The 18,222-nt window shown below is 43.0% G+C and overlaps 1 protein-coding gene and 1 long non-coding RNA gene across 4 annotated transcripts in view; one reads left to right on the top strand and one right to left on the bottom strand.

The window, feature by feature from the left end:
- lmo3 (LIM domain only 3) overlaps positions 1-18,222 on the top strand; it is a 29,304-nt gene that overhangs the window by 2,029 nt on the left and 9,053 nt on the right. For all 3 annotated transcript variants that reach the window (XM_037243561.1, XM_037243563.1, XM_037243560.1), the window contains exon 2: positions 2,514-2,727. In XM_037243561.1, the coding sequence (XP_037099456.1) occupies positions 2,522-2,727 (206 nt within the window). In that variant the 5' untranslated portion in view covers positions 2,514-2,521. The remainder of the gene's footprint in view (positions 1-2,513; positions 2,728-18,222) is intronic.
- LOC119117352 lies at positions 5,404-8,611 on the bottom strand. The gene is made up of 2 exons (XR_005096503.1): positions 7,953-8,611; positions 5,404-7,810 (listed from the first exon to the last, which is right to left on the bottom strand). It is a non-coding gene; the product is annotated as an uncharacterized LOC119117352 (long non-coding RNA).

Below are 18,222 nucleotides of genomic sequence, written 5' to 3'. Positions count from 1 at the left end.
GTTTTCTCCGAAATAACCTCCCCGTGAGGCGTTAACGCGAGATTCGTTATCGCTCGGCTGCTATGGCAACGGTAATTAAAGTGATCGGGTGAAATGTCAGCAAATAGTGGGAGGTTTAGGTAAAAGGGGGGGGGGGGGGGGGGGGGGTGGGAGTCTCCTCCGACGTCCTCCATCCGGTGATGATGCATGTGACCGCGGGGGACGCGCAACCCCGCTATACGGAGGATACGAGCCAGCAAGCAAATAAAACAGATATCATTAAAGCTCCGAGCAGCTGTGATCCCCCCCCCCCCCACCATCCCTCCCCCCCCCCCCTTTATGGGAAAATGACGCTTTTGTTCAGGCACCCCCTCACCCTCCTCTTCCACCGGCAATCGGAAGAGGCAAGTGGCCGAATTCCTGCCATGCTTCTCCCCTTCTCCTTGATTGCGGAGTCGGGGAGGGGAAGGAGGGGGGTGGGTTCGAAACCGGCTCCCCCTTTTTCTTCCTCTGGCTTTGGTAATGAGCAGCGGGGACTTTGTAGTGTTAACGAGGCTGCGGGACGGATCAGTGCGGCTGAACAGGAGCGGCCGAGAGGAACCAGGGGGCGAGCGAGCCCGCGCGCTCTCTAAATCCAGCCAATTAACAAATCAACAGCCGCAACTCGCTGGAACAAATGAGCTGAGCTCGCCGGCGCAACGCAGCCCGGTTTGAGAGCGAACCACCCACAAGAGTTTGAAAAACGGACTTTGTGCATGGTACTGAAGGGAAAAGCTGTAGGAGAAATTCATACATGTTGCCTGTCACTTTATTTAGAGCGACAGAACGCACATGTTGGAAATGTAAACAAAGTGGAACTTGGGCGCAAGTTTGAGCAGAAATAGATCAAGTGGTCTTCCTTATTATGGCAAAAAAAAAAAAACATTTTACACAATTTGCTCTTAATGGAATATTTTGTAATTGCGTGTTGCTAGGGGGGATTAGAAATTTAGAAGTTGGAAGAGGATTACATTCAACCGGCCTAATCTTTGAGGATACTGCAAATACACCTTCGTGCAAGGAACTGAAAAAAAATGCAGAAGTTGGACTATAAATGTTGTTCAAACTTAATCCAGTACACTTTAGGTGCATGTTGGAAAGTTATTAACTTCTTCTCTAAATGCACTTTAAACTCAAATTGATCAAAACAATGAGCATAATATTTTAAGTAGTAATTTGTGCAGCAATACTTTTGATTAGTTAAGCTGTTGCATTCAATGAAATCAATTTTCATATCTTTCATGACTTCTATATTTCGAGTCAACTTGAAAACCAATAAAATGCCGATTTAGTTTTAATCTAACCGTACTGTATGATGGCTTCAAAAATTGTAAACTGAAAACATCATCAAAAGAATAACTCTCATTTTGTGATTTTGGCCAAAAAAAAACACTGCCCCCCCCCCCCCCCCCAAAAAAAAGAATTGCATGATTTGAAACTAAACTGAGCACTAGTGCGTGTGGTGAATGTTGGACAAAGGGGAGCGGGGGTACGCCTCTCCTCAGGGAATAGTGGGAGAATACTAATTCCAGCCTGATGCCCTCCCCCCCCTCCCCTCACCCTTCCCCACCTCTTCTTTAAGTCCACCAATGGACCAACAAAGGCTCTCCCCAGTCAGCTCAGGCCAAACAATACAGACGGGTTGCAAAGCTTCTCGTCTGTAGCCACGCCCCTTTAAATACGGAGGAGGTCAGCACATTTAAAAACAGTAGAGGAAAAAAAAAGTGTCCAAAAAGTGTTCTTTGTGGCTGTGTGGGCTGTTTGTTGAGACCACCACCCCCCTCCCCTTCGTGCCCCCTCCCACTGCTAAATATGGTCAACACACTTTACAGGAAAACACAGATAAAATGTTACAAATTTTAAAGTTAAACCAATAAAAATCGTAATATTGACACAGCAGGATTTATAAACGCCATCTTCCAGATGAACATGGTTTTAACATTTCTTTTTCGCTGCCTCAGCAATTTCTCTTGCATACAAGCAACAAAAAGTTACTTTTTGGTCCATGTGATTCCGTTGCTTTTTTTTTTATATATAAATTTAGAAAGATGATGCACATTCCAATTTCCACGTCTTTTCAAAGCGATGGAATTGTTTATTGTTACCGGTACGATGATCTTCACAACAGCGTTGACAATTTTTGCTTTGGCCTTCACCAGGAAGGAAAAACACTTCAAGTTTTAAAAAAATAATTTTGTCGTTTGTTAAGACTTGATTGAAGAGTGTGATAAATTCCATCTGCATCTAAGAAACCACAGCGCCTAAGAAAAAACAACCAATCAGACACTGAAAGGTTAACTCGTCTCTGATTGGTTGGTTTTCTCTGGCGCACTTTACAACAGAAACTGAAGATTTGTTTTTAACATCTATTTTATTTATTTTTATTATTTATTTTGTCATCCAAACCCGTCAAGCCAAAACATTTGACGAAACTGAAACCTGAACCCAACTTAGATTTTTTCGTCTAAATCTTTCTGTCTTTGGTTTTGTCGCAGGTATACAAATGCTTTCCGTCCAGCCGGACACGAAGCCAAAAGGCTGTGCCGGCTGCAACCGGAAGATCAAGGACCGCTACCTCCTGAAGGCCCTCGATAAGTACTGGCACGAAGACTGTCTCAAGTGCGCCTGCTGCGACTGCAGGCTGGGCGAGGTGGGCTCCACGCTCTACACCAAAGCCAACCTCATCCTCTGCCGGAGAGATTACCTACGGTAAGAGACGTTAAACAAACACCTCCGCGTTTTTCTATTCAAATCTCGCATTTTAGAGGTCAGGTTGGATGTGTCCGGATTACAAAGACATTTTTAACACTGCTCCGAAATGGTTTTATTTGCTTTGGATCTGCCGGATGAGTCACACCTCAAAAAATACTTACGTATAAATGGTTGTAGGCGGAGCTAATAGTTTTCTGCGTAAAATTTGTCAAGTCTTCCCTTGTGGAGGTGAAATTAACCCAAAACTTTGATCACCTTACCTTAACCATAACCCTAAACCATTTAATTTAATGTTTTTATATCTACGCAACAAGAGGTGCTAGCCACCAGCTAGCTTGCGAGCTAACGACATCAAGTTCTCAAATATTGAAAATAATAACATATTTCCTCATCAGCCAATTTCCGGCGTTTTCCAAAACGTGTTTCATCTCCCAAGCTCCAACATGTTATTCTTTCATCTTCAAGGTGACTGAATTGATTCAGTTCTTGCCATCACGATACCGGCAGCTAACGAGCGGGCACATCTAGCAAACGGCAGCGCTCGCCATCTGATCTGCGAAACCACACAAAAGTCAGACTCCATCACCAGGGCAATCAATGGCGACGATATTACCAAAAAAAACTCTGCTATTTTACACTTTCCATCACTTGCCGAGGACATTACATTGACTCGGCCTAACCTTGCCTTAAAATTGAATGATTTACGTTATCAGGACTTGCGACAGATTCATGACCCCCCCCCCTCCACCATAACGGTGCGCCCGCTCTCGTAAAAAAAAAAAAAAAAAAAAAGCTCTTTCTGTATATTATTTGGACTTGTGTTTATCTCGCTTGTGTCAGCCCGGGGTTAGAAGCAAGGAGAAGAAAAAAAAAAAAATCATGATTTCAGACTCTGTCCATTTTTTATATTCTGACACGGGGTGCTCCTGTTCTGTTTAGCAGCTTGGTATGTTATTAAGCCTGACATAACAAGGGTTAATAGAATCCTACAGGGGTCTAAAACCAGCAGAGAAGTAATAATCCCCCCCCGTAAAATGAAAAGAAATAAACAGTGGGAATAATAGTTAAGGATCCAGCAGTTCCCCCGGTGCGATTGAATACAACTGCACGGCGAGAAATGTAAAGAAAATTACAGGTATTATCTCCTAGAGCTTGATTTGTATTTTGCTCCCTATGAATATGGAGAACGCCGTATCCATAAACGATCCCTTCGCAGGCTTTTCCGTCGGTGATTCCGGGTAATAGCGCCACTTTGTTTATGCTGATGCGCTATTTTCGACCAGGCAGGGCGCTAACAGCTAACGCGAGCATCCAAAGTGCCACAGAGGCCAGGGAAGGGAATGCAAAAAAAAAAAAAAAAAAACTGTCGGGCATCACTTAATGGAAAACTGTAAATTCCAAGCATCCATTTTAAAAACAGCACCGGCTTTATTTATTTATCTATGTATTCATTCATTTTTTTTTTCTTTCCTCCCCCGACTTCCAATTTTCTTCTACAGTGGTTTTACTAAGATTGCAAGCAAATGCGCACACCAGTCAACACAGCTGGATTTATTCAAGTTTTTAGAAAGCTGAGTGATAACCAAATGTAGAGCATGGTTTCGAGGAATATTATTTTTATGCCTCTCCTTCAAAAAAAATAGCTTTTTTATATCTCACATCAAGCTTATTACGCATTTGTATGTCGGCGTCAGGCGTGACTGTGACATCACGTCAACCTTTATCGCCGCCGAGTGACAGGCAGTGAAGAGAAAAAAAAAAAGCTTAGCCTGTCTCAAAGCCATCTATTCTCCTCGGAAATCTCATTTAGATACATTCGCGCTCGTGAACATGTGTCATCGCTTTAATAAGAAAAGGGATATTCTGTCGGCTGCGTTGTGTGATTACTCACAAACGTCGTTTTCCGAGTGTGCGTTTGAATTAGCGTCCAAGGCCGCGTTTTGGGATCAAAGCGGGAAATCTCGCCGCGGATTGGATAGGAAAAGTCGACACACCCTTTCTCACAACGCATGTTAAATGGGAGTGTTTAAAGTGCCTCTGATTCGTCTCGAATAAAGTTCAGATGTTCTGGTAGGCTTTTCCTGACATATGACGGCGGGCTGGTGCTGACTCACATTTTACATGCGTTTGAATGTGATTGGTTAATTTTGAGTACAGCCACAGCCTCGGTTATAAGGGTGTGCACACTTGTGCAACCACATTTTTTCAGCTGTTTATTATTTTTATTATTCTGATTTATGGGGGGAAATTATGAAATTATTTATCTGCGTCTCATTTTTTGTAGTCTAACGTTGAAAAAGAAAAGATCTCTGAAGTGGTTTGACGTTCAAATTTTAAATTCATTAAAATTGACTTTTTAAGTGAACCAATTTATTCCAGTTGATAATCTATTACTTTTATTTCCCCACAAAAGAAAATGTGAAAGAGAGAAAGAATGAAAGAAAGATATTTCAGAGGCTGTTGGTGATGATTTCCCAATTAACAGAGACTCTCCACACTTTGCTTTTTATTCACTGTATTGGTGGTGGGCAGCTTTGTATCGCTTCATATGCGTATTTGTTGTGAAAGGTCATGTGATACGATCTGGCATTTTTGATTGGCCACGTAGCAGAACTTAAGTGTCATAAGTTGCGTGAAATAACTTTTTCCGTCATTTGTATATTCTTTCTACCCTTTTTTTTTTTTAGAGCCGGGGCTTACAAAGGTAGCCATCTGTGTCTTGACGAATGTGGCTCTGCGAAAGGTCACGATGCCCGCTGTGCCCATGAATGCCACCGGTATTACTTACACCGTCGCCATATTTCGATAAAACCAGCATTCCGCGTAATCAATTAGGATGTCAAGCTGCGCAAATTCCCGCCCCCGAAAAAAAAAAAAAAACTGACGCGACACATCCTTTCCTGGGAAACCTAAAATATTTTCTTTGCACTCGGAAAGAAAAGGCAGCCTTCAATTTGTCGAGCGCTTTGAACACGTTAGCGGTAGAATTTTTTGTCAGGGAGGCTTCATTGAGGCTCCAGATTGAATTCTATCTGGGCTGCTTGTTATTACAATGGAGCACTCAGCATGCACAAAAGGCTTCGCCTGCTCGAGCTTTTAATGGGCGACTCGGAGGTGGAGAATGCAGCACTCAGTCTGTCAGCCTCGGCACTTCAGCATCTTTAGCCTTCATCTTTTTTTTTTTTTGATTCCACCCCTCCCGTTCGGCACGCTCGTCCTTCATCAGAAGTCTCGGCCCTCTTGGCCGTCTTTGATGCGGCTAATCAGACTCTCCGTCGCTTTAGCAAGACCGTCCATGATACCTGATTCTAATTACATGCAAGGAGGGGGAAACTTTATTTGATGTCTTTTGTGTGCATCTCAGCTTGGCTACCTTTCAAGAACCTCCCCCTACTTCGTCCTGTTCTTTCTCCGCACCCCCCCCTGGAGACCCCCCCCCCCCTCCTCACGTATGAGGCTAGACATACATGCAGCGGCCTCAGCGCTACAAGGTGAACTATTCCCCGGCACGTGTTATTATTAATAACTGCCAGAGAGAGGGGTCACCGAAGACAACTCCTTGAAAAAGAACCCCGGGCCAGGCAACTAGGCCGCAGCTGGGTGTGTTGTAAAACAATACACCCCCCCCCCCTCCCCTTTCTCGTCCCCCTGAGGAGACGCGCTGCTTAAAGTAAGAATAATGCATAGGGGAGCGCCAGGAAAGCTGTGCAGCCTCACTTTTGGGCCTGTGAAAAATGAAGATGTCACCACCTGGTGCTTTTAAACAAACCTTTCGGCAAACTTTCGGAAGTCTTTTTCTATTTGCGTTGCACTTCTCCGTTGTTACTAAACACGGGGGAACATCTAGTCCAGAAGCTTTCATTTAATATACATTAAAAAAGATATTTTTCTCATTATATTCCAATAATATTATTACTTAGACCTCATTAAAAGTGTAATGTCATGTTAACGATATAAACCTCATTATACTTTAACTTTGAGCGCCGCCCTTGCATCATATGAGGAATTACAACAAACTTAAAAAGTAACTTAAAAGTAATGAGTAACTTCTTACACAGACGTTACGTTACTTTCAAATGGAAATAATAATAACTATATTTGGGAAGTAGCTTGTTGCTAATTAATTTAATTAATCTAATTAATTGTAACTAGTGGCTAGTTTTTGTATTATAATAACATTATTATAGTAACACTATAATAACCTTGGTAAAGATTGACAAGTAGCAAAAAAAAAATTGATGGCAATGATGGCAACATTCAAATGTGTTCAGAGCCAGTGGAAGCGGCACACATAAAAATGAGAGCAATGTTAATCACAGACACATTATGGGATATCTCTTGTTAGCGCAATTCATGAGGGTTTATAACCATTTTAGCGGCGCCGCATAATTAGCTCGTCTCTTTGAGATTACACTGGAAATAATTAAGGTTGTGAAAGCATGGCCGAACTGTAAATAGGAGAATGAGAATGGCTGCTTCCTCGCTGACGGCCCCGATTCGTTTCCGGTTGGATTAAATAAGAATTTTCAGGTCACGGCACACAAATACGCGAAGATATTATCGGGAATAGACGTCCATTGTTGCGATATGATAACTTTTTATTGGAGTTCCTGCGGCATTTTGTAAGGTCACTCAAGGTTTTCCGATATCTGCATGTTAAGATTAAGGACAGAATGCAGTAAAAAGGCAATTACAGCTATTAGCTTGATGTCTTAACGGCTGAGTGTAAAAGGCCTAAAAGCACTCCCCTGTTTATGTTTGGGATTTGAAGGCACCCGAGATGCTGCTGCGTGATTCCTCCCACACATCTTGAGAGGAGAATCTGGCAGTGTGGGCTGTTAAAGTGAGAGGAGCGATCTGAAAGATTGTCGAAGGGAAAAAAAAAAAAAGTCGTGTGTCGTTTATCGAAATAATGCAGTGAAGTGAAGCCTACCTTACCTACCTTATAATCAAATGTTGTAAGGAAGGAAGTAGAGGTGTCTGCTACACACTGCTAACACAAAATTTAGCGTTAGACTAACACATAAAACAAAATAGAATCGAACATTTTGTTCGGAAACACTAAAATGTTTAACCAAACCTGTAGTTTTGTCCAACAAGAGCCCACTAGCGTAATGCTAACGTAAAATGTGAAACACTGTAGATGGCTAATAGCAGTTAGCATAGTGCTACCTTAACTATAAACCTATTCTGCACATAAACACCCAAATGTTTCATCAAACCAGTAGTTTTGTCGAACAAGAGCCCACTAGCGTAATGCTAACGTCAAATGTGAAACACTGTAGATGGCTAATGGCAGTTAGCATAGATGCTACCGTAACTAAACCTTTTAAGAACAAGAAGTAGCATTCTCTTCTTCCCAATTCTGGTTTGACTGTACAATTATATAAAAATTTGCCATCTTGAGGGTATTTTTGACTATTTTTAAATATATAGGAAGTATTGAGGTAGCAGTGTATAGATTTGCGAGACAATGACCTTCAGTTTTACTATTCGAGTGACAGTCGCGACCAGCTGCACGTTGTACCAGCTGCGAGAAATGTTAATTTGGTAGCTACTTTGCTGACTGGCATGGTGACCCGCTTATTTGTCAGAACATTGAGTAATGACATTAAGGTCAACCACCAGTGCTCTATTTTAAGCTTAGCTTGGGACTCTTGTCCCAAAAAATGTTACTGACATTTTCAAATATTTTCATTTCAAAGTGAAGGAATGACAATGTGCATTTTACTGCTGATAAATATCGACATTTTTTCACCTGTATGGCTCAGGGTTTCCCCCTACTGTTGCGGAGTGTAATTACATTCACTTAAATGGTCAGTTTAGTCAGACAGCAATGAATCCATGTTCTAAACACCAACTCGCCTGTGGATTAAAGTTGGTTGGCTACTATTTTCCCTTCCGATCCTCCTGTTGCGTATTAGACAGTGAGATGATTACTCACCGGTGAATAGACGGCTCACTCTCGCCGAACACGGTGTTTACTGTAATGGTCCGCTTGTGCCGCCTGCGCCGTTATGTGTTGTTATTGTTGCTCTATTGATTTCCCACCGTCACGTATTCTTGGTAGACTTATATAATTCTCCAAGGTTTTTTTTTTCTCCGTTCGCATCTTTAGGTTGGGCGGGCTTCTTTTTTTTTTTTTTGCAGCAATGACAGCGACTCAACATCAATCAAAACTGATGAATATTATTTTTAAAATTAACAGGGCAGACATGGGTATCATGAGTCAGGTTCTGATTAAACAATTAAGCCAGTGAGAGCAACTCCAGGGCGGTGATAAAACAGTTATAAAAACTGTTAAAGTTTTTATATTGGCGGATTTAAATAGTAATCATTATTTAAGGATTGTTTTGATTGAGTTTATTCCAAGCGTCCGTTATATCTGTTTCATGGAAGACGACCGCTTTCATTGGAGCGGCCATTTTGGAAATGAGGACGGCCATCATGGAAAATATAGTCCTCAATTAACCCTACATTAATTTCTATAAACGTGGGAGGAAGACAAAGCATCAAGAGAAAACCCACACAAGATCCAACTCGACCATCCGCAAGCTAACCGCCGTGCTCCCTTCAGTGCGATATATTTTTGATTAAATACAACCCCCAGTTATATTTGTGTTATTCCTTCTCCCCAAATTATGATGATTAAAGTCAGCTCATATAGAAGTAGTTGTTTAAATTTGGACAGAAGTGTGCCAAATGAACATATCTAAAAAAAAAAATAAAAAAAAAAACGGCACCCTCAGGGTTTCTCGCTACACAGCCGCAGCTCTGTTTCATCAGCGGGCTTATCTAATTCTCTGTCCCAAACACATCAACCAGGGTAATGAAAAATTCATTGAGTCAGTTACTTTGTGCAATTGAACACATCCATCATCTTGTGTTACTTTGTAATATAGTAAATCATGCGGCCGTCCCAATCACGAACCCCCTCTGACCGAGCAGACCTCCCCGTAATGAATATTGACTCCCATTGTGTTAAATTCATTCAAGCAAATCAAGTTTTTAAACACTCAAAGCTCGCCATGTCCCACTTTGCTCTTTCAAGGTTTTTCATTAAACACGGGAGAAGTTGATTACCTGATAAGTGAATTTGAACTTTCCTCCGCCGCGGCAACCCGCCGCCGATTTCTACGCCCGTGTCGACCGCGACCATGTGATATCCTCTCTCCTTCCAGATTAACCTTTCTGGCCCTAATAAATGGTCTATATTCACATCAAAGGGATGAGAAGATGGCGGAGGGACTTGTGGGAAAGGGGGGGGGGCATTGAAAGAACCAGCTCGCCTTCTCATTGAACGGTAATCTTCGCTGTCCACTCCAAAATTATGCCCCCCTTTGTCTTTTTAATTAAACTCAAGTGCAGTTTGGCGGCTATTTGACCTCTAGTGACCCCTCTTTACTGGCAGTGCCGCAGGTCATTTCCATGCATATATTAATATCCCGTTTCCTCTTGGGTAAGGCTTTACAGATTAAGTAGAGTTTTAAGTCTGGTCCATTTCCCCCTTTTTTTTTTTTTTTTTGGACTTTGTTACACAGCAAATCATTTGATAAGGAGGGAAAAATGATGTTTAACTGCAATTTTTTTTGGAACCCTGTTTAGAGGTCCAAAGCAAACTGAACTGTACCGTTTGTTGGAAATCGGGCTCACGCCTGCAATCAAGCTTTTTCCGTGTACGCGGCGCCACCACATATTTGGCTCCTCCATCTGTTTTGCTAGCATGTGAGAGGATGATAACAGGCTTTGTGTTTACCTCTCACGGCGCTGCTGCATTCCCTCCCACCTCCATCCCTGCAAGTTTTGGCATACACCGGTTTTTGTTTTGTTTCACGGTCGTGCATTTTGGAACCATCGGTAAAACCCGATGTCTCCCTTGTGTATAGACTTTCGGAAGTGTAGATCCCGGATCGGGATTTTAATAGCGCTAATATCGGTTGCTAATTGATCAATCGGGTATTTCAAAAAAACGACGATATGCTTTCATACCCAAATGACCGAAATGTTCCTTTTTTTTTTTGGCCTGTCCATTGTGACAGCCGTGTCGATGTCAGAGGTGATGTTCCACATTAGGAAGGTCACATGAACTCGTCGTCTCGTATTGTTAGCGGAAGTGTGCGAGCAGGAGTCAAGCCCCATTATGGAAGTGTGGGAGCTGGGTGGAACCTGATCCGCGAGTCAGTCACTTCGGGTTTGCCGGCAATTAGTGTGGTAATGTGCGTCGACACAGTAGTGTGTGAATGTGGTAAGGCCTTGTGTGCCGCCCCCGGTTAATGAGGCCTTTATGGAGATGAAGTAGGGGTGTGGGTAGAGAAAGACACCGAGGCGCGGCGATGGTTGCCCGTTGCAGCTGTTAAAACAGAGCGGGGGTGAAAGCGAGGAGACGGACGCAGAGCTGTGGAAAACAGCAAATTGCTGATTGGTCGGTGTCAGCCCCACTTACAGGCGTTATTTGAATGGTTTAGGCAGGGCTGGGAGACCTGTGCTGAACCCCTGAGCGACTTCTCAATTAGTGGGCGGCCTAGCGGAACTGCCAGACACTATTGTGCATCCCCCCCAATGCCTAACCGTCATCCCGCTACAACCTTCCAAGCCGTATGTTTGCCAGATCGAGCGATCGGTGAGTTATTGTACGTAGACTTGTTGGGTAGACCCGCCTTATCGGACTAGTTTTGGTTTTCATCGCGGCGTCTTTGAGGATGCAATATGATGTTTTTTTGATGTTCCCCCTTTTCTTTCACGATAACGGCACTCTCCGGATTGGAGTCGCGTGAGGCTTTGTAAAAACCCTGAATATCGTAGATAACACACTCCACAATGGGGAAGTCCGCTTTGCTTACCCGAGTCGAGCCCGGTCCCCGTTGCCGTGCTCCGCTTGTGTGAAATGAGATGTAAATGTGGCAATTTGAACAGTCTGATTTATTCATGAGGATGCCAAAAAGAAAGACAAGAATGCTAATGCTACACACTGCTTTGCCCTTGGCTAGGCCACATTGACAAACAAGTCACTCAACAAAGGAATTAACAACTTCATTAGGTCACCTGACAACATTGGCACCTTCAACCCTCGATAGAAGACCTATCTGATACCCCAGATGTTGCCGAATATTTATCGAGTTGATACAACACTGTCAACATGATCCGGTTTTAATCGGGAATTGTTTGCCCGGGCAAACATGATGCTGGAAATCACTCAAGTGGAAGTAATTCAAAGGCTGATTGGTGTCCAGAGTTTATTGGGGTTCTTATTAGGGGGGGGGGTCATGCCTACAGTTTGTATGAGGATTGTATTCAGAGGCAGGAAAAACACGCCAGAGTGGCTACCGCTGCATTGATTGCACCCTATGTCAGTTTCCTCGGGTACTTTTAATCTGCGAAATGGTAAATAGGCAATCAGAAGGATGCACAGCAGTGTTCAAATGTCGGTCCTGTGATTTCTCTGCCACCCCCAGAGAAGACTTGATCAATGGGTGGGACAGACAGGACTTGTAATTCCCAGAGATCTTTCGAAACCATCCTACCGGGTCAACACTTCTGGTGTTTGGTATCTCTCGCCCCAAAGTCAATTGCGAACCCTTTCTGGAATCTCTTTGGTAGAACCACGAAAAACCGCTCAGAAGATTGACGCGGCTAACGTTCTATTAGCTCGAAGCTAACAGATTGTGAATTAGCTGTTATGCTGCATGTAAATAGAATAAGTTGTTCAAGGTCTTCATTTTTTTTTTCTCGAATTCTTTTCCATATGCTCAGCAAAAGAAATGCACAAGCAAGTCATTGTCAAGCAATTCACACAAAAGCACAATTTGCCCTTCACTTCTCTGAAAGGACAAGCACTTATCCCAACGCAAACAATTAAAAGCCCGTCTACCTCAGTCCTCTCGAGAGACCCCCCCCCCCCCTCCCGGCCTTTAACGGTTTCACATATTCCGGCCAAACCTTCGAGGCTTTGTATGGTCTCATTAATTTAATTGGCATTGCAGCGCGTCCATTCATTAGCAATATCGCCTTTGTTTCGCACCTTGCCTGGCTTTCACACATTGTTGCCTTATCGGAACACTAAATAATAAGCCGATTGGAAAGGTGATTTGGGTCACTTCATTTTTTGACATTAAGAGTCACTCAAACATATCTGTCAATGTCATCAAGTCCATTGCGATGACTTTAACGTTCTACTTAGTCTGATTTTTTTTGGGGGGGCTTTATTTACGACAATACTTCAAAAAGAAAAAACAACCTCGAATAGGGACAATTGCATGAACATCGTAAAAACAAGCTGACCTTTTCTACAGCCCGTACTTGGATACCTCCCCCTTGAGAGTTGCTGATGGGATGATTACGAAATTGAATGAACGTTAAGAGATTGCTATGGACAGCTATGACAATCCAGTTGAAGGGAGCAGCGGGAATATTTATTCTGATGCGCGTTCACATTTCAACAAGGCGTCAATCAACCGAGATTCGGCCGAGGAGATTTTTTTTTTCTAAGCGCCATAACAGACTTGTTTATCCACTCAAATAATATTCCATTCTGTTTATATTCATCGTAAGATAAATGAAAATCTAATCCCCTATTTCTGACTCATACTTTTAATGAGATGCTTTCTAAATGTTCAACTCTGGCAAAGTACTCTTTAAATGTTGTAGCTTTACAACTTGGCTACCATTAACCCCGCCCCCTACATCGCCACTCACTTCACACGCCAAGCAATTACCTCGCCAATAATGCACCGAGCTCACAAATGTGCCAATGTGAATTTCCTGTAATTACTCCGAGCTTTTCACGTGTAATCTGAAAGTGCCGAAGGGGTCAAACCGGGCACCGGTGATTGTGTCTGAAGGAGGGTCACACACACACACACATTGGAGGGTCTGTTTTCACCCTGGTTTAATTGTCCCCGATGAGAGAGGGTTACATTTAGTTTCGTGGAAGTCAAGAATAGCTCTTTTGTTTGGATTCCAAAAAGCATGGAAGAAATGGCGTCTGATGGAATAAAATGACAGGCTCTCAACGGAAATATAATTTAGGGTGCGTGTGAAGTGCAGGCGTAATTAATTTGAGAGAAAAGCTCTTAGGGAACTTTTCGTTGCTAGCAATTTCTCACTCAACCAATCGTGGCTTTACAGCTAAAAATTTCAAATCAATAACATGAACTCTATGAATCGATGCTGTTTTTCTCTTCAAAACTCTTGTGGTCACCTTTTGTGTTTGTGTGGGCCCCGCCGCTGATATTTCCAATTGGACTAAAATCCTTACTTGTTCAGTCCCTTGGATGCATTATTCTTTTGGATCATCCCCTCCAGTGGAGATTAGTTAAATTAGCTGTGAAGAGCAATGACTCATGGGACTGTGCATGTTTGGTGCAGATAATTGCGAGGCTTGTGTGTGCCACTATCTGGCACCCGGCGTGGTATAGCAGGTGGGCTGGCGCCGGGGAGAGTGCCTATCGAACGACACATCTGGTTGGAATCTTTCATTTAGTCGTCCTCAAAATGGACCTGGGAGGAGGCTCTGCCAAAAAAACAGCTTTGCCGTTTGATTTGAGCTTGAGTTGTTTCCCTATTGATGAGAGAGGATTTTCAAAACAGTACAGCTCAAAGTAAAACAATCACATAACTTTGCTTTAAACACACGAATGGTTCGATTTTTTACTTTAACTTCTAGAACAAAGGGTGGTTAGTTTTAAATAGATTCATGTTGCTACCAGCCTTATCCTAGCTAGCGGTAAGCTAATTTGTCTCAAGTTGAAAAACTCTCTTTAATTTGTTGCTAGCATAGCGTAAAATAGCTAACAGCCAAGGTGTTAGCCAGTCAAATATTTCCGTTGCTAGGGTGGTTTGTTTTAAATAGACTAATTTTGCTACCAGCCTCATCCTAGCTAGCGGTAAGCTAGTTTGTCTCTCAAGTTCAAAAACTCTTCTTAATGTGTTGCTAGCATAGCGTAAAATAGCTAACAGCCAAGGTGTCAGCCAGTCAAATATTTCCGTTGTTGGACGAACAGATATGCTAGGACGGCATTAGCTAGCTAAATATTCCCGCTCAATGTAGCTCGTACGTTACTTTCACGTTTGGGCACTCCCCACGTACGTAAGGAAGATATTCGGAAACGGGACGTGCCAAATCTGGCGTTTATTTCCACCAGACCGATTCACTGTTCTGAATACTTGCTGAAAGTAACAAAGAACATGACCTTGCACGTACGGCTTATCTTCTGAAAGTTGCTTAATGTAGAAAAGCAGATGTTGTTAAACCTCTCGGCAGAGGTTATACGAGAGCTAATTAGGTGGCGCTCTGCGGCGTCTCGCTGAGCTGACAGTTACTGGGAGAACGTTGCGTTGTATACTCCCGGAAAGCGGGCCATAATTCATCATTAGGATATCAGAGTCCAGGTGCAGATGAGAACTGATAGAGGCTGGCAGCCAGGCAAGTCGGGGCACTCGAGGAAGAAAATCTTATCCCGCGGACAATTCCCAGGTCATGGCCACGGTAATTGAAATAATTTTGCCCCCGAAACGTTGTTTAATCACTGACAATCACACAGGCTGGGGGTATTAAATTGAAGAACGCAAGAGCCTGATTACATCTGCCACTTTTAACCGTCTCCCCCTCCCCCCTCCCTACCCGCCCGGTTGTAACTTTCTTTACTTTGCGGTTTTATGATAAAACCGGGGCAGCGTTGCGTGGTGTCATTGGAATTCATTCGACAAACCCAACGTGAGTAAATTCGTTGTTACGGACAGGCGGCATCAGCAAATGGACTGAGCGCAATCCCATTAAAAAAAAAAAAAAGCCCATGTTGAGATGCAACAAATCATTTGTCTGTTATTAACCCTGAGCCTGTAATTATGCAGATTACCATAGATTTTCCTTGGGTGCCTGGAAGTGAGATCCCGGGGTTGTTCTCGGCGTGGCAGGCGGACGAGAGAATGGCCATGCATTACTGAACTTGCCACATTCATCATGTTGACTGATGGCACGGAGAGTCGGTCCCCGGGTCCCAGTGGTTAATGTAGTGGGTAATTAACTGTCATTTGCCTAGTAATAGGCCGATGATCAATGGTTTGTGAGGAAACAAATTCTAATCCGGCAGCTGATGAATGCAGGCCGAGGCTGGGGCAATTCAAGTGGTGGGAGGAACGGGAAAGATGGAGATCAGGAAGAACGGTGTGGCCGGAATTTTAAATGGCTACCTCATAATAATAAGTGGTCGGGTTTATTTTATTACAAAATCATATTTATTTTTAAATTGAATTCTTTTAGTTTGAGTTACCGTAATTTTCGGACTATAAGCCGCGACTTTTTTCGCAAATTCTGAACCCGGGTTTTAGCTGGTCGCCTTATAGTCCGGTGCGGCTTATAGTCCAAAAAATTACGATACTTTTCGCTACCTCTCCGATGTTTGTCCGGGATACCTTTGCATAAAAATCTTCAATCTTTTCACCTTGGCGGAGGTCTTGCCATCTAGTTATGTGTCAAGTCCGATGGATAAATATATTCCGTTCGAAGGTACGTCATTTACAAAACCGCGGTAATGAGCAGGGAACCCGTTCTACGTTTGACACATTTAGTTCGCCAAAGCCGAAACAATCCATTTGGCATGACACCACTTGTGCATTCGCAAACTCCGATCGGGTTTTGGGGTCCACTGGGCTAAAGCCTTGTGGAATAATTTAATTGGTATCTATTTTTATTTTTTTTTTCCCAGTCTCTCTCTACTCATCAAATAGGTACCACTGAGCCGTACCGGGCTCTAATACACAGTGAACGCCTTCTGACCGACAATACAAGGTATTGAGCACTGACTGCATCAATACCCTTTCAAATTCAGATTTGCGCAAGGCATGAATTTTAATTTTCAGGCTGTATCTTCCCGACCCCTTTAAATATACATGCTGTCTTGTCAGCCGTGGATATTAAGTGTATGTCAAGCCTGCTGTTTTACATTGTTATCCCGCAGCCCTGGAGACATAACAGGCAGCTGTTAGAATAAGAGAGAAGGCCACGAGAAAGTCCGTATTTATTTATTACCAATTATAATACGGAGCTAAACGTATTGAATGGCAGGCTTCGGGTCGCGGGGTACGCAAAGGCCTCTAAGCCGTCATCGTCTGATTGCGTGTGAGCCTTTGAATTCATTACAAGCAAAACCACGCTTAATTTGCCCTCTCCCCTGAGAGCCATTAGCGTCCGTGACATCAAACTGGCAGAGCGGCCAAAGACGAGTGGCAGGTACGCTCCATCCATCTTCCCCTCCCCACAGGGCGCGGCGGGCCTTCCCTCCCCCCCACGTCCCGCCGCTTTGAAGTGCCACACCGGAGCTGCCATCGCCGTCCAAAAGATGGTCATCAGGATTTCGTATCGCCTCAGATTGTTGGAAGGAAGGAGGGAAAAAAAAAATGGTTTGATTCGAGAAGCAAATGTATGTGTTGTCCCCGCAAGCGAATACACGCCGGAAGGCGACGTTGAATCATTTAACGCGGTGGTTAATGTAGCACATAGGTACCAAATGAATTATGCAGCAAACAAGTGGATGAGAAGCAGCCAGGAGGTCTGTTTAGGAACCTGGGGGGTCTTTGGGCTTCTCATTTTCTTTTCAATAATTTTTTTTTCTTTCAAGAAGCACATCCATCACAGACGCAAGAAAAATGCTGCTCCCAGGCTGGAAAACATTATCAAAGATTTAATTTCTCCGCTAGCAGAGTCGAAGCTTAGAACGATGGCTTAAAAAAAAAAAAAAAAAATGGTGTCCTCTTGGAAACAAATTAGAACTTTAATCCATACCTCTTTTTTGTCTGAGTTTTTCCCCAAAGGAAATATGGCAATAGAAATAATAAGTTTCAGGGTCAAACTGTTGCCACGTTAAAACTTTCAGTAATATTAAAAAATTCTTAGTGTGTAGAAATAAACACGTTATATGCTGAAATTTAATTGACTTCATCTATTATGAGAAAGAATCCAACTTTTTGAAGCGCGATATATTTATTTATTGGAACGATTTGTTTTTATACATTTACCGTATTTTTCGGCTTATATAAGGCACTTTTATAATCCTTGAATCGTCTCAAAAAACGAATCGCCTCAGGTTATGTTACACAATATTCAATCTACTTTTTAAGAATAAAACCTTCAGTCTCTTTTTGCACTTTGAGCTGTGTTGGTTGTTATTTTTCCGAGTGATAATTGGTGTAAAAAGGACCACTTGACCTGGAGGCATCGTCAATTGAGGAACGGTCAGATGCGTTGGCGTTTCAGACACTTCAAACATATTACGTAATAATCATCACTGAGCAATATTCGAATCGTTTTCTACCAATCTGACCTCCGAGAAAAAGTTTCCTCCGTGTTTTGTAAGGATTTAACTTCAATGAGGACGGATCCCGGCGGAAAGTAGGAGTCTTTTGTTATTGATTGCCTCGGTAGACACAACGGGGAATAGCAACAGGGCACAAGGACGTCTATCGAGAATCTTTGAGAGCAAAGCGCTGTGACAGACT

The sequence above is a fragment of the Syngnathus acus genome, chromosome 23 (genome assembly GCF_901709675.1).
Source record: "Syngnathus acus chromosome 23, fSynAcu1.2, whole genome shotgun sequence".
Taxonomy (NCBI): Eukaryota; Metazoa; Chordata; class Actinopteri; order Syngnathiformes; family Syngnathidae; genus Syngnathus; species Syngnathus acus.
The sequence above is the reverse complement of the archived record's forward strand: the minus strand, read 5'-3'. Positions and strand labels throughout refer to the sequence as shown.